Raw genomic sequence first — 16,821 nt, 5'->3', positions numbered from 1 at the left:
GCAATCACCTAGGAAGTCAATTATCTGACTGATTTTCATGGGATTTAGTAAGGAGAACAAAAACACACACAAAAATAAAAAATGAGGAGAGGTTTAGCGAAAGACAAATGAAACAAAAGCATTATCCTTCTTCTTGGAATGGTAATGACATACCTGGTAAGCAACTTCTGCTCTCACCGAATTCAGGAAGTCCTGATTGGTTGGATAAAGGGCACAGGCGAACATAAAATCCTGCCATACCTATCAAACCAATAAAGAGCAGTAAAGAACTTCCATAGACTTTATTACACAGAAAGAAATTCTTCATTTTGAACTCTGGGGAATTATCTTTCGGGCAAATGAAAAAACAAATTAGCCTGCTGAGTGTAACCATTTTAAGGCAGTGGGAGAGGCTCTCATATAGACCTCACGGCCTTCCAGAACAGCATAAAACTGTGGGGGGAACCCAAGAGAAGAAAATGTTAAGTAGGGAGAAAAGAAAGAGAAGGAAAGGGAATTCAAAGAAGGAAACAGTGAGTGTGTTGAGGGGAACATGAAATTTGAAAAGAACCTTCCCCCAGCTCCTCCTCACTCGCAATACTTTAATTTTCACTGGGAATTTGCTGTTGAGAGATGGGCCAGATTGTTTATAAAAGAACTAATTTTGGGGGCGCCTGGGTGGCTCAGTGGGTTAAGCCTCTGCCTTCGGCTCAGGTCATGATCTCAGGGTCATAGGATCGAGCCCTGCATCAGGTTCTCTGCTCAGCAGGGAGCCTGCTTCCCCCCTCTCTCTGCCTGCTTCTCTGTCTACTTGTGATCCTCTCTCTCTGTCAAATAAATAAATAAAATATTAAAAAAAAAAAAAGAACTAACTTTTCATGGCCAAAAGGATTACTACATGGACATTTTTTTGATGAAACCACATTAAGTTCTTTTTTCTCTCTTTCTTTACCTCTCTCTTTCTTGAAAGACAGACTGTGTGTGCGAGTGTGGGGCGGGGGGTGGCACAGAGGGAGAAAGAGAGAATCCCAGGCAGGCTCTGAATGACGCAGGGCTCAATCTCATGACCCTGGGATCATGACCTAAGCCAAAGGCAGACGCTTAACCAATGGAGCCGCCCAGGTACCCCACGTAAGTTCATTTCTAGAGAGGCTGTTATTACGCAGTGCTTAAGGGCCCAGGCCCCAAATCAGTCGACTGAGTCAGAATCTGTATGTGCCACCACATACACTGTGTGGATTTGAGAAGGTTATTTCACCTCTCTTCCACTTGTCCATTTCCTTACTGATAAAATGGGGATGGAGAACAGCAGTAACTACTTCATAGGATGGGCACGAAGATGAAAGAAAATAACAGAAGCAGAGCACTGAGAACAATGCCCGATCCTCAGTAAGTATTATAGAACACTGTGACACTATCATGACCATCGGGACTGCCAATATTGTAATTACTATTCTTCTATGGAGTGCTTTATATTTTAGAACTATAATACCAGAACTAAAAGATTTTATTTTCTGTGCTTAACCCTCATGAATGCAAAACACGCCTGGAGTACTTGGTAGCAATATTATGTATAGCTTTTCTTCACTGAATTTTACTATTTTTCTTCTCTCTAGATCTTGTTAAATCTTCTTCAATTTAAAATTTTTAAATTGTTTATGCATACCCTTATATCAAAAAGAAAATTACAAATACAGAATGCCTACTACTTAAAAATAATTAAATAATTATGATATTTACCATCAACTATGGTTCTGGGTTTGCAAGATGCCATTTATTCCTTTGCAAAAAAACCCCAGAATATCAGTGCTGGCTCTGAGAAAAGAAGGAACAAGCCATAGCACTCACTCAGAACACAGGTACTCAAAGTGAGGCTATAGTAACATATCAATCAATAAAATGCTGTCAACTACCCACCATTATTCCTAGTTCATCACAGAGTCTATAGAATTCATCCTGCTCATAAATTCCTCCTCCCCAAACCCGGAGAGTATTCATGTTAGCATCCACAGCAGACTGCAGAAGGAGCCGTAACCTATAGAAGAAATTGTAAAAATAAGTATTAATATGAAAATCTGGGGATGTTTAAAAAAAGATTTTAAAAACACATGGTGGGGGCCACCTGGGTGGCTCAATCGGTTAAGCGTCTGCCTTTGGCTCAGGTCACAATCCTGGGGTCCTGGGTTGGAGGCCCGTATCGGGTTCTTTGCTCAGCAGGGAGCCTGCTTCTCTGTCTCCCTCTGCCTATCACTCACCCTGCTTGTGTTCTCCCTCAAGTCAAATAAAAATATAAATAAAATCTTTACACAAAAAAACACACATGGTGTTGATAAATATGTTTCAAAACTCTTTTAGAAAAACATGTTCTAAAATTATGGTTTGGATATAACGCTAGGTGAAGAAAGTGAGACAAAATTATATAAATATTAACTGCAACCACATAAACAAACCTGGAAAAATTGTAGGTTATATCTTTTCTCTGCCCTCTAAATTCACACTGTTATCATACTGCTTTTCAAACTAAATTTTTTATTAGTTATTCTTATAGAAAAAAATGTTGTAAACCTTAGGAAGTATGAGGTGATTTTATACAACCATTTCAAATTTTAAGACAAAAACCAAAGTTTGCATAGTAGTACCCAGCTTACTCTTATTTCCTTTTTTCTTTTTTTTTTTTTTAAGATTTTTTATTTATTTATTTGACAGAGAGAGAGATCACAAGTAGGCAGAGAGGCAGGCAGAGAGAGAGAGAGGAGGAAGCAGGCCCCCTGCCGAGCAGAGAGCCCGATGCGGGACTCGATCCCAGGACCCCGAGATCATGACCTGAGCCGAAGGCAGTGGCTTTACCCACTGAGCCACCCAGGCGCCCTTATTTCCTTTTTTCAATTCCTCCAGTCTAGTACAGAATTTCCTCAATTTACGGCGGGATTATATTCCAATTGGCCCATTGGAAATTGAAAATATTGTAAGGCAAAAATGCATTTAACACAGCTAAACCTTCCGAACATCCCACCTTAGCCTCACCTACCTTAGATGTGCTCAGAACACTTACATTAGCCTGCAGTTAGACAAAATCATCTACCACATAGTCTACTTTATAATAAAGTATTGATATCTCATGGAACGGACTGAATACTGTACTGAAAGTAAAACACAGAATGGGTATATGGGTACAGAATGGTTGTGACCATATCAGTTGCTGACCCTCAGTCTGGCATGGCTGACTGGGAGGCTGCGGCTTCTGCCTCTGCCCAGCATCACAAAGGAATCCTGTACCGTTGTTAGCCCAGGACAAGATCAAAATTCAAAATATAATTTCTACAGAATATGTATCATTTTTACACCATGATAAAGTTAAAACATCATGTCAAACCATTGTGGGTACCAGCTATTCCTCTTTCTCTAGTAAATTAAATTTCCATTCTGACTCTTCCAATTCCTATTCACATTACCCACAGGAAAATGTATAGCCACTCTAAGAACATCTACTTTGCATCTCCAGAACAGAGCCCAGAGAGGAACCAAGAAGCCCCCAACCACTGGCCGGCCAAGGACCCAGAGTGTTGGGCTTCAACAGGTATACTAGTTGGCCCAGCTGTACTAAATAGTCACTGTCCAAACCAGCCAAATGGGAGGAGCAAGGAGATGAAAAGGAAAAGAAGCAGCAAATTATGTGTCTATGTTGGGAGAATAATTTCATTTTCATGTGAAATTCAAGACGATATGTTTAAAGTAAAAGCAAATTACTACAACATTTGGCAAATTCTAAACACCAAATAATATGGTACAATGCATATTTATACATATGTAAATAAGTTAACTGTGTTTATTTCTCTTCCCAAAGTTTGTTTTTACTCTCACAAAGACAGTTGGTAATCACAAACAGGAAATATTATTCTCTTGTGAAGTGTTATTCTCATAGCTTCAGATAAACACTTTAAATTTTCTTCTAGATTTAAAACTGTAAAGCTTTTTTGGTTCCTTTTACTAAGGTAAAAGTAAAGGAATATACAAATAGCTTAGAATGAATAAGGAAATATGGGTTTCCATTTTTAAAAAAGAATGCACAGAAATAATTAAGGTATTTTTTGAAAAATTAAAAAAAAATTTTTTAATCATTTTTTTAAGGGACTAACTATCCAAAATGTGCATTAGTCATTTTCTTGTTCCTCCAGAGGAAATATATAATAGTTTTCTAAAAATTGGATGGTTTCAGCAGTCTCAAGTCACTTAGCTGTTAAGACTTGTTAAGACTATCTATAGCTTGTGAAAATGGAATGTATGATTTAAAAATCCTTTCCATTCTAAAGTTTCCATCATCCTAGAATTCTCTCTTACCTCTCAGTTCCTTCCACTGCAACCAAAGAAAACAAAAAGGAGTAATTCTTTAGCTTTGGGGGCTTTTAATAAAAACAAGAAATAAAAAAATCATAACTTACAAGTCAGAGGTTACTCGATCCTGGAATGAATCTGCTGGGATCCAGTTCGAGCCTTTCAGAAATATGGGCAATCCATTAATTTTGAAATAGAAACTCAGACCTTGAGATCCTTCAATGGGCTCTTCTATAAGTTCCACTGTCCTAAAATAAACCTTTTATGAACAAAATTAAACAATGAATATCAAATTTAAAACATAAACAAGAGATTTTTTTTTTAATTTTATTTATTTGACAGACAGAGTTCCCAAGTAGGAAGAGAGGTAGGCGGGGGCTGGAGGTGGGGGGAAGCAGGCTTCCCTCTGAGCAGAGCATGATGTGGGGCTTAATCCCAGAACCCTGAAACCACGACCTGAGCCAAAGGCAGAGGCCTAACCCACTAAGCCACCCAGGCGCCCACAAGAGATTTTATTTTTAAAAAGGAAAGCAAATTTCTGAACAATTTACATGAACATATTTAATGTTAATTTCCTACTTGCTATGAAGCACTTAATGTAGAAGTACATATTTCAGAATATATATATAATTATTGCCAGATTCTATCTTTTAATAGATATAAAATATAGAAACTATTAAAGAGGAAATATATTCTAGTCTTCCTTATGAAACAGGCATTTGTAATTCCATCAAAAGAAATATATTTGAATGCTCACCATTCTTCTATTTTGAAGGGTGCTTGGGTGGCTCAGTTGGTTAAGCATCTGACTCTCAATTTCAGTTCAGGTCATGATCTCAGGGTTGTGAAATCGAGCCCCAGGTTAGGCTCAGCATGGAGACTGCTTGGGATTCTCTAACCTGCTCTGTCCCCCCACTCAAATAAATAAATAATCTCTTTTATAAAAATATATATATACATATATTTGAAGATAACATTTCAAAGTTAGAACAAAAACTTATACTATTTCACAAAATCAGGGGAAATCCCACCAGTTAAACTACGCATCCTGAATAGAAAACACACTCTAATTTTAGTGTTAACATGTGCCAAAATACGCATCTTAGAATCAAAGACATATAGCACTCATGAAAGAAATTGAAGAAGATACAAAAAGATGGAAGACCATTCCATGCTCTTGGATTGGAAGAATAAACATTGTTAAAATGTCTATACTGCCTAGAGTAATCTATACTTTTAATGCCATTCTGATCAAAATTCCACCAGTATTCTTCAAAGAGCTGGAGTAAATAATCCAAAAATTTGTATGGAATCAGAAGAGACCCCGAATCGCTAAGGAAATGTTGAAAAACAAAAATAAAGCTGGGAGCATCACGTTACCTGATTTCAAGCTTTATTACAAAGCTGTGATCACCAAGACAGCATGGTACTGGCATAAAAACAGACACATAGACCAGTGGAACAGAGTAGAGAGCCCAGATATAGACCCTCAACTTTATGGTCAATTAATCTTCGACAAAACAGGAAAAAATATACAGTGGAAAAAAGACAGTCTCTTCAATAAATGGTGCTGGGGAAACTGGACAGCTATAAGTAGAAGAATGAAACTCGACCATTCTCTTACACCGTACACAAAGATAAACTCAAAATGGATAAAAGACCTCAATGTGAGACAGGAATCCATCAGAATCCTAGAGGAGAACATAGGCAGTAATCTCTTCGATATCAGCCACAGCAACTTCTTTCAAGATATGTCTCCAAAGGCAAAGGAAACAAAAGCGAAAATAAACTTTGGGGACTTCATCAAAATCAAAAGCTTCTGCACAGCAAAGGAAACAGTCAAGAAAACAAAGAGGCAACCCACGGAATGGGAGAAGATATTTGCAAATGACAGTACAGACAAAAGGTTGATATCCAGGATCTATAATGAACTCCTCAAACTCAACACACATGGAACAGGCAAACATATCAAACAATGGGCAGAAGATATGAACAGACACTTCTCCAATCAAGACATACAAATGGCTAGCAGACACATGAAAAAATGTTCATCATCATTAGCCCTCAGGGAGATTCAAACTAAAACCACATTGAGAAATCACCTTACACCAGTTAGAATGGCCAAAATTAACAAAACAGGAAACAACATGTGTTGGAGGGATGTGGAGAAAGGGGAACCCTCTTACACTGTTGGTGGGAATGCAAGTTGGTGCAGCCTCTTTGGAAAACAATGTGGAGATTCCTCAAGAAATTAAAAATAGAACTTCCCTATGACTCTGCAATTGCACTCCTGGGTATTTACCCCAAAGATACAGATGTTGTGAAAAGAAGGGCCATCTGTACCCCAATGTTTAAAGCAGTAATGGCCATGGTCGCCAAACTATGGAAAGAACCAAGATGCCCTTCAACAGACGAATGGGTAAGGAAGATGTGGTCCATATATACTACGGAGTATTATGCCTCCATCAGAAAGGATGAATACCCAACTTTTGTAGCAACATGGATGGGACTGGAAGAGATTATGCTGAGTGAAATAAGTCAAGTAGAGAGAGTCAATTATCATATGGTTTCACTTATTTGTGGAACATAACAAATATCATGGAGGACAAGGGGTGTGAGAGAGGAGAAGGGAGTTGGGGTAAATTGGAAGGGGAGGTGAATCATGAGAGACTATGGACTCTGAAAAACAATCTGAGGGGTCTGAAGTGGTGGGTGGGTGGGAGGTTGGGGTACCAGGTGGTGGGTATTACAGAGGGCACGGATTGCATGGAGCACTGGGTGTGGTGAAAAAATAATGAATACTGTTTTTCTGAAAATAAATTAATTAATAAAAAAAAGACATATAGCACAGAGTATTTCACAATTTAACAACTTACCAATCTTAATAGCACATTAGTGTAAAATCATTTCGTTTAACGGGCAATTTAATCCCAACTAATCATCACATTAAACTCAATGTTTGAGAGAGCTCTAGAGATGTAAGTGGTGTTCCAAGTGGAAGACAGAATAGGAGCACACACTCCAATATTATAACCACTGAGTGAGAAGAAGCTGAGACCTTTGTCCCTGGAACACTCTAGCCAGGTTAAGCGGAAGCACTTAAGCATGAGCAGCAAGACTCCAGATAGAGAAGACTGAGGTTTTTATCCAAATCTTCATTCCTTTCAGTCATAAACTGGATCAAGGAATGAGGAAGTGGTTGTACACCAATGAAGCCTCACCTTGAACCAAGATTATGCTTTTCTTCTCTAATTAAAATAAATAAATGAATTAATCACCTTATTCTACGAAATAAAAGTGCTCACCGTTCTTCTATTTTCTTACCCTTGCCCTTATTACTCTGACATGACAAAAAGATATGAATTAACTTTATGAGAAGACACAGAATAAGGCTTGGTTGAGGAGGATCTTGACATGGAATTATTATACCTGCTTTAGGGTTGCAAATGTAAAAAATGTAAGGCGATTTTCACAGACACTTTGAAAACACTTTGAGGGGTAGATTCAAATATCTAGAACAGCAGTTCTTTAAGTATGGCTGGGGACTACATGGGACCCCTTGGAATCCTGTAGGAGATCCTTGTGTTTGAAACTATTTCTGTAGTAAAGCTAAAATATTATTTGCCGGGCACCTGGGTGGCTCAGTGGGTTAAGCTGCTGCCTTCGGCTCAGGTCATGATCTCAGGGTCCTGGGATTGAGTCCCGCATCGGGCTCTCTGCTCAGCAGGGGGCCTGCTTCCCTCTCCCTCTCTGCCTGCCTCTCTGTCTGCTTGTGATCTATCTCTGTCAAATAAATAAATAAAATCTTTAAATAAAAAATAAAATAAAATATTATTTGCCTTTTTCACTCTCTCACTCTTCTGAATGTATGGCCTTTCCAGAAATTACATGATGTGTGATGACATCACTTTTTTGGCTAATGGAATGCATGCTTGCATATTCTGGTGTGTTCTACTTCTACGGTAGAGGTTTAGTATTTAAAGGGGTGAGTTTTCAGATATTAACTCAGTTTGTTCTCAGCTTCTACTGTGTTCTTTGTAGTGTGTCTGGTTATTCCTGCTATAATCTCTGTAACCTCACTGTCATTCAATAAATGCTCCTTTTGAATCTCAAAGTTTCCCTTGCAACCTACACAGAAACACAAAAGAATTAGGTACCATTTGTTAACTTGTTTCACAGTGGTTATTTTTAAGTTTTCAAATGAAAATGAATGTTAATTTTAATTGAAATTCATTTTACAGTTCAGTATTTTTTATTCTAAAGAAGTATTTCAAATATGCTTTTTCTTAAGTTTGAGTTGCAACTACAAGACTAACATTCTCAACCTACACCTATATTGTCTCCATTTAAAAAATGCTGGAAAAAAAATGAAATTGACATATCAGAAGTTTTCTTTCTCTCTCTCTCTTTTTTTTTTTTTAAAGTAGGCTCCACAACCCATGTGGAGCCCAATACAGAGCTTGAACTCACAACCTTGAGATCAAGACCTGCAATGGCATCAAGAGTTGAATGCTTAACCAAGTGAGGCACCCAGGTGCCCAACATTATTAGAGTTTGCTGATTCATGGAAGGGAAGAACCTACTCTAAAGAAATTGGGTAAAATTAAAAATAAGTAATGAAATTGTGATGAAATCCATATTTCCCTCAACTTTATAACTGTTAATAATTTATCTTACTGTGCCTTATGCAATGTAACATTTGAAAAACAATACTTATGGTGCCAGTTAAACTGCAGTATCATTTTGAGACCCATCATTTTTCATATAAAGAAAAAAGAATGGAAGATTTTAGACAAGATAAGCTCTTTAAAAGGCAAACATTGTTTATTATGCTCTAATATATTATTTTATATTATATTACAATGCTTTCAAACCAGAAATGAAAAAGTCACTGGAGCATGTTACAGGACTCATTATGTTACATAGCTGGAAAAGCATGCACACACACATACACACACACACACACACACACATTTTATGTTCAGTTAGTCAACATATAGTATATCATTAGTTTTTGATGTAGTGTTCAACAATTCATTATGAGAAGCACACATATTAGCTGACAGAGTTTTACAGTTGACATTGCTGAATGCCTACTAGATAAAAAGTCAAAAAATGAAATCACAGCATTGTCACTTGGCAATGATACAGTAAGTCATCCAATTAAAGATTTAGCTGCAACAGGATACTGAGCTGATCTCTCATCTGAAGTATCACTGTTTGCCTGAGAAATGGATGAATCTCCAGAATGATGGACTCACTGTTTGCTTTTATTTGTCTGTTAATAAGCAGAATGAATCATCAAAGATTTCTTTTATGTAAATCTCTGGCAACAGAATACAAGAAATGCTGAAATATTCAACGTACTGAATAGTTTCTTTGAATCTCAAGGTTAGCAACAAGTGTGTTAACAACATTTGCCCCAATGTTACAAAGGCAGTGGTGGGTAACAATTCCTGGCACCTCCACAAAAATCAAGGCAGTAGATCCCAACTGTGCTAACTGTCACTGTATCCTTCACCTTCAAGCATCAGCAGGAAAAAAAAAGTCAGTTTCACTTAAGAATGTCCTTGGTAAAGCAGTAAAAATTACTAATTCTATTAAACCCTAACCTTGAGCAGACATCGTTATAACAGTCTGTGAGATGAAAAAAGGATAGAATGGGAAATACAGATGAAGTCCCACAAAATAGATTTCTTGAGGAAAAGCATCTGGGCCACTGCTTGAGTTGTAAACTGAATTAGTCATCTGGTTCGTGAAACTTCATATTCACTGGAAAGAACTGCCAGACAAACTATGGTTATTCAGACTTGGCTATCTGGCAGACATTTCTTGAAAATGAATGAAGTGAGCCTTGTCACTTCAAGGAAGATAAGTGAAAGTATTGTGGACAAGGATAAAACTCAAACTTACAGGTAAAAATTAGGATTTAGGAAAACTTGTATCTACTCCCATGAGCTCGAGAGCTTCCCAATACTTAAAGACTTCTGAGTAACATCAGTGTGATATTAACAAATGTGTATGTGATATTATATAATGGAATGTTTCAGTATTTGGAAACATCTGGATATCTTAAGACACCAATATTTTTCCAATAACCAATGCACTACGTTATGATATCACATAAAAGATCCATTAAGAATGAGTAAGGCATGGTAATACAGAGAATACAGAGAATAGAGTCAGGTAGTGTTGTAGTAACATTGTAGGGTGACAGGTAGGAGCTGAACTTGTAAGCATAGCATAAGTTACACAGTTGTCAAATTACTATGCTGTATACCTGGAACTAATGTAATGCTGTCAACTATGTCTCAGTAAAAAAAATAATAATTTTAAAAATCCATTAAAGGTGGAAGATACACCAACAGATTTTAATGTAACAGAGTACAAAGTTTTTTAAAATGGCTTCAGATTCCACTTTACAACTAACCTTTAAGAAACCACCACTGCTTAAGTTCTCCTGCAGTACCAAAGAACGGCCTCGATCATTTGAAAAGGCTACTAAAGGACTCCTCTCTTTTCCATCTACATACTTATGTAAGATCATTTTTTTCTTCGCATGTTTCAATGAAAACAACATGTTGCAAATTAAATGCAGAAGCCGATGAACATCCAGCCATCCTCCATTAAGCAACACATTAAAGAGACTTGTAAACATGTAAAATAATGTCATTATTCTCACTACATTTTCTGTTTTATAAATATATTTATTCTTCATAAAATAACTCACACATTAACATGTCATGGATTTGGTACTGTGATTTGAAATGAGTAAATATTTAATCCTCAGTTTTAAAATTTGCCCACATAAACAAAGGTACATTGGGGTTCTCAATAATTTTTATGAGTGTAAAGTGATTGTGAGTCCAAAAAAAAACTGAGAATCACTAATCTAGAAAACAGAACTCACTTACTTCTTTATACCAATTAATGCTACAAACAGTATTAATGATAAAACTCATCTGCCCCAATTTTCTCTTTTCTGTTTAAATTTTCTCATGAAGGGGTGCCTGGGTGGCTCAGTGGGTTAAGCCTCTGCCTTCAGCTCAGGTCATGATCTCAGGGTCCTGGGATCGAGCCCCACATGGGGCTCTCTGCTCGTCAGGGAGTCTACTTCCCCCCCACCCCGTCTGCCTCTCTGCCTGCTTGTGATATCTGTCTAATAAATAAATAAAATCTTAAAAAAATTTTTTTTTCTCATGAAAAGCAGCTATCCCTATCTTCCACTCCTGCAGTAACAATTTTATGGCCCAGGTCAAAGTAAACCCTAAAGCACCTGACAGTCCTCAGAGGTGAAGCAGGAATTACCAGGCACCTTTCCCTTTGGACATTCCCCGACAGGTTAAAGGCTGGATCTATGACAGTAACTCCCCATGTCCTCTGGGAGTCCTGATAGGTTAATATAAAAGCCTTCTTCTACAACAGGTATTTTACTTCCAAGGAAATAATGAGCTTTGAAAGAGGTTTTCTGAAAAGTTCCCTGAGTAAAATATATTTACATCGAGAGGGAATTACAAGATCAAAACTATATTAAAGAACTCAAAAAAATATTGTCTAGAAGTAGAAAAAAATACCTAAGAACCTAAATGTGTAAGCCAAGCAGTTTGCATTTAAAACTTTTTAATTTGCAAACTTGTCTATCTACAGTTGAAGATTCCACTGGCAACTCACCAGGTAAGTTTTTAAATTAGCTTTAATGATTACATTTTTGAAATAGAAGGACTAACTCAAAGTACAGAACTGAACACATTTTTTAGACTAAGAGTTAGGAATATCTTTTTTTTTTTTTTTTTTTCTTTTTAAAGGCAGGCAGAGAGAGAGAGAGGAGGAAGCAGGCTCCCTGATGAGCAGAGAGCCCGATGCGGGACTCGATCCCAGGACCCTGAGATCATGACCTGAGCCGAAGGCAGCGGCTTAACCCACTGAGCCACCCAGGCGCCCAGGAATATCTTAACTAAAGGGCTTAAGAGGTATGTGACTGATAACACTGTGCTTCTCAAATTTCTTTCTCTGGCAGACCAGATGATGATGTAATGAATCATTGAGTCATAAACTGCATATCGCCTCTCAGCTGTTTGCAATCAAATACTAAAAAGGCTGCCATAGTTGGGGCGCCAGGGTGGCTCAGTGGGTTGAACGTCTGACTCTTGGTTTCGGCTCAGGTCATGATCTCAGGGTGGTGAGATCGAGCCCTGGGTCAGTCAGGGCTCCCTGCACAGTGGGGAGTCTGCTTCTCCCCCGCCTCCCTCTGTCCTGCTCATGCTCTCTCTCTTTCTCTCAAATAAATAAATCTTAAAAAAAAAAAAAATGCTGTCATAGTATCACTAGACACTAGTAATTTTCTTCTTAAAAAAAAATCTTATTTCCAAATATTGACAAATGTTACCTGAACTACTTTTTTACTACTTTTTTTACTTTTCAAATAATTTTCATGAATTTCCAAAAACACGAGTCATTTCATTTACATTACATTACAGTGTTTTTAGAGACAAGCAAACACATTTCTGTCTGCTCTAAAAGTGCTTTAACAGGCAGAAGCACTGAGAAAACATGTGCTGGGTTTCCACAAAGAGCTGTCCTCACACAGGCCTGTGCAGGACCACACAAGCCCTAGCAACATGCAGCAAGCGCAACCAGAAGGTGACATCTTCAAGTTTATACCCACACAGTTGCCTGGTATCTTTGTGGCCCGAGGTGCATTCCCTTATCTGACAGAATAGACAGAATCACTGTTTAACAAACCCCCTCTTCTCTATGACAAAATTATTTTCAGTAATAATAATGAAATGAAATGAATAATGATAATATCCAGAAAAGAAATGCAGACACTTTCCTTTATTTAACTTCATATGAACAGTCATACCATTTTTAAGTAAAATAAAAGAATAGAAAAAAGGAGAAGTGGACCCCTAGTTCGCTCAGTCAGTTAAGCACCTGCCATCGGCTCAGGTCATGATCCCAGGGTTTTGGGATCAAGGCCCCGCATCGGGATCCCTGCTCAGCAAGGAGCCTGCTTCTTTCTCCCCCTCTGCCGGCCACTCTCCCTGCTCGTGCTCTCTCTGTCAAATAAATAAAATCTTAAGAAAAAAAGGAAAAAGGAAAAGTAACAGATTCATGTACTCAATTATATTAGTGTTTTTGGAAAAAAGTAAATGACATTTCCATATATCGGTTCATTATAGAAATGAATAATATTTGTTATGTTGAGCCTTAACTTCTAACAATGTCAAGAACTTTGTCAAAACTGATCTTCTTTGTGTGTATATGCTTTATAAAGAATAAAGCCAGATTTGTTAATCTATCCTTACATAGTTGACAGAGGAACACTTTTTATTAATTTTAATTTATTAAATTTCATTTTTTTCAAATGAAGCCCAAAATATGCAAATATTTTGGGGGAAGTATTAGACAGAAAGTTAAGTCTGACAGAGATTCATAGAAAATCCCACTTCTCATTAAATTCCAAAAAATGCAGTAGTACCCATGCCTTTGTTTCTTTGAGAACCACTCCAAGTATTTACAAATGCCTCTGGGGTGAAAAGTATGCCTTCTGAAAGTAGCAAAATCAAAGAAAATGCCTACATGATCATGAACATAGACATTACTTGATCCACTGCTTTAGAACAAGTATCCAGTTCTTGGTGAAAATGACTGGGATATTCAACACAGCTGTTTCGATTCCTCTGGGCACTGTAAGAGCTCATCTTTTGTTGCTCCCCCTGACACTCTTCTTCAGAATTTGATTCTTTTTTTCTATGTAAATGTTCATTTCCTTACATTTTGTTGTTGCACAGTAAATAGCCTTCACCAAAATGTCTGTGTGCTTATCTTCAAAGAAAAGTTTGAAAGCTTGGTATTTCACTGTACATTGTTCAAGGCAGATTCTGGCTATTTGTGAATAATGTTTGTATCTGATTAACCTCAACTAAAATTCTACACAGGAAAAAAGAAAGATAATTCAAAAGAGGAAAACTGTAGTAGCAGAGGACAAACTCTGAGCGGATTCTCATGCATCCACATGTCTTTGGATCACAGAGTACTTCAAAGTGGAGATTAACTTTTCAAAATTTACTGTATCCTTGCCTCCTAATGAGCATTCCATCTCGTCTAGGAAAGATTTTCTGTAGCTTTTTCCAACAATGAGATTTAAAAGAATGAATAAAACTTTTCCAAAGTTCACAAAACATCACACATGAAGAAATGTTTCCCAAAAAGAAAACTTCACAAGGTTCAGAGAATGATTTCCAGAAGATAGAAATCAAATATGAGATTAATCTCTTGAATTCCTGTATGAACTCCACCGCAAATATTGGCCACATATGCAGCACCCTCCTGTCACTGACCACAACAGAGGTTTATGAAACAAGCATCCAGTTGTTTCAAGGTACCCTCTGTGAGGTCAGCTGCAGCCTTTCCAGAAATATAAGAATGACTTTTTTATATCAATTCTTATCACCTTTTATACAGACAAATCTTTTATACAGAGTTAGATTTGATCTCTATGAAGCATCTGAAGTGTTAACAAAAAGAATTCCAAGTAGGGGTGCCTGGGTGGCTCAGTGGGTTAAGCCTCTGCCTTCAGCTCAAGTCATGATCTCCAGGTCCTGGGATCAAGTCCCACATCGGGCTCTCTGCTGAGCAGGGAGCCTGCTTCTCCCCTCTCTCTGCCTGCCTCTCTGCGTATTTGTGATCTCTCTCTCTCTCTGTCAAATAAATAAATAAAATCTTAAAAAAAAAAAAAAGAATTCCAAGGCATTTTGGTTTTTTTAATATCTGCCACTACTAAAACAAACACTGATAGTTTTAAAACAATTAACAGGGGCGCCTGGGTGGCTCAGTCATTAAGCGTCTGCCTTCGGCTCGGGTCATGATTCTAGGGTTCTGGGATCGAGCCCCGCATCGGGCTCCCTGCTCAGCAGGAAGCTTGCTTCTCCCTTTCCCACTCCCTCTGCTTGTGTTCCCTCTCTTGCTGTGTCTCTTTCTATCAAATAAATAAATAAAATCTTTAAAAAAAAAAAAAACAATTAACAATTCCCACAGTTGTGGGAATGGTTAACTAATCTTCAAGAAAGCAGGAAAGAATATCCAATGGAAAAACGAGTCTCTTCAACATATGGTGTTGGGAAAATTGGACTGCCACATGCAGAAGAATGAAACTGGACCATTTCCTTACAGCACACACAATAATAGACTCAAAATGGATGAAAAACCTCAATGTGAGACAGGAATCCATCAAAATCCGAGAGAAGAATACAGGCAGCAACCTCTTTGACCTCAGCCACAGCAACTTCTTATTAGACATGTTGCCAGGGGTAAGGGATACAAAAGCAAAAATGAACTACTGGGACTTCATCAAGATGAAAAGCTTCTGCACAATCAACAAAACTAAAAGGCAACTGATGGAAGGGGATAAGAAATCTGCAAATGATACATCTGATAAAGGGTTAATATCCAAAATCTATAAAGAACATTCGAGACTGAACACCCAAAAAACAAATAATCTAGTTAAGAAATGGGCAGAAGACATGAATACACATTTTTCCAAAGAAGACATTCAGATGGCCAACAGACACATGAGAAGATGCTCAACATCACTCATCATCAGGGAAATACAAATCAAAACCATATGATGAGTGAGATATCGCCTCACACCTGTCAGAATGGCTAAAAGTAACAACACAGGAAACAAAAGATGTTGGTGAAGATGTGGAGAAAGGGAAACCTCCTTACACTGTTGGTGGGAATACAAACTGATAGAGCCATTCTGGAAATCAGCATGGGGCTTCCTCCAAAAGTTAAAGATAGAACTACCCTACAATCCCACAACTGTACTACTAGGTATTTACCCAAAGGATAAAAAAGCACATATTTGAAGGGCCACATGCACCCTGTTCTATAAACAATAGCCAAATTATGGAAATAACCCAGATGTTCACTGACTGATGAATAAAGAAGATGTGGTAAATACATATATAATGGAATACTATTCAGCCATCAAAAAGAATGAACTCAGGGGGGGCGCCTGGGTGGCTCAGTGGTTAAGCCGCTGCCTTCGGCTCAGGTCATGATCTCAGGGTCCTGGGATCGAGTCCCACATTGGGCTCTCTGCTCGGCAGGGAGCCTGCTTCCTCCTCTCTCTCTCTGCCTCTCTGCCTACTTGTGATCTCTCTCTGTCAAATAAAAAAAAAAAAAATCTTTAAAAAAAAAAAGAATGAACTCAGGGCACCTGGGTGGCTCCGTGGGTTAAAGCCTCTGCCTTTAAATCAGGTCATGATCTCAGGGTTGTGGAATCGAGTCCTATGTTGGCTCCATGCTCAGAGGGGAGTCTGCTTCATTCTGTCCTTCTGTCCCTCCCCACCAAAATAAATAAATAAATCTTAAAAAAAAAAAAAAAGAAAGCAATCTTGCCATTTGCAACATGGATGGAAGTAGTGGGTTTTATGCTAAATGGGGTAAGTCAGTCAGAGAAAGACAAGTACCATATGACTTCACTCATATGTGGAATTTAAG

The 16,821-nt window shown here is 37.9% G+C and overlaps 1 protein-coding gene across 4 annotated transcripts in view; it reads right to left on the bottom strand.

The window, feature by feature from the left end:
• Positions 1–16,821, bottom strand: part of MANBA (mannosidase beta) — a 121,770-nt gene that overhangs the window by 45,625 nt on the left and 59,324 nt on the right. For all 4 annotated transcript variants that reach the window (XM_082728982.1, XM_082728984.1, XM_082728985.1 and 1 more), the window contains 3 exons: positions 4,419–4,570; positions 1,897–2,014; positions 154–240 (listed from right to left, as the gene is read on the bottom strand). In XM_082728982.1, coding sequence (XP_082585108.1) covers positions 154–240; positions 1,897–2,014; positions 4,419–4,570 — 357 coding nt within the window. The remainder of the gene's footprint in view (positions 1–153; positions 241–1,896; positions 2,015–4,418; positions 4,571–16,821) is intronic.

The sequence above is a fragment of the Mustela nivalis genome (genome assembly GCF_964662115.1).
Source record: "Mustela nivalis genome assembly, chromosome: 4".
Lineage (NCBI taxonomy): Eukaryota > Metazoa > Chordata > Mammalia > Carnivora > Mustelidae > Mustela > Mustela nivalis.
This window is presented reverse-complemented; position numbering and strand designations above follow the sequence as displayed.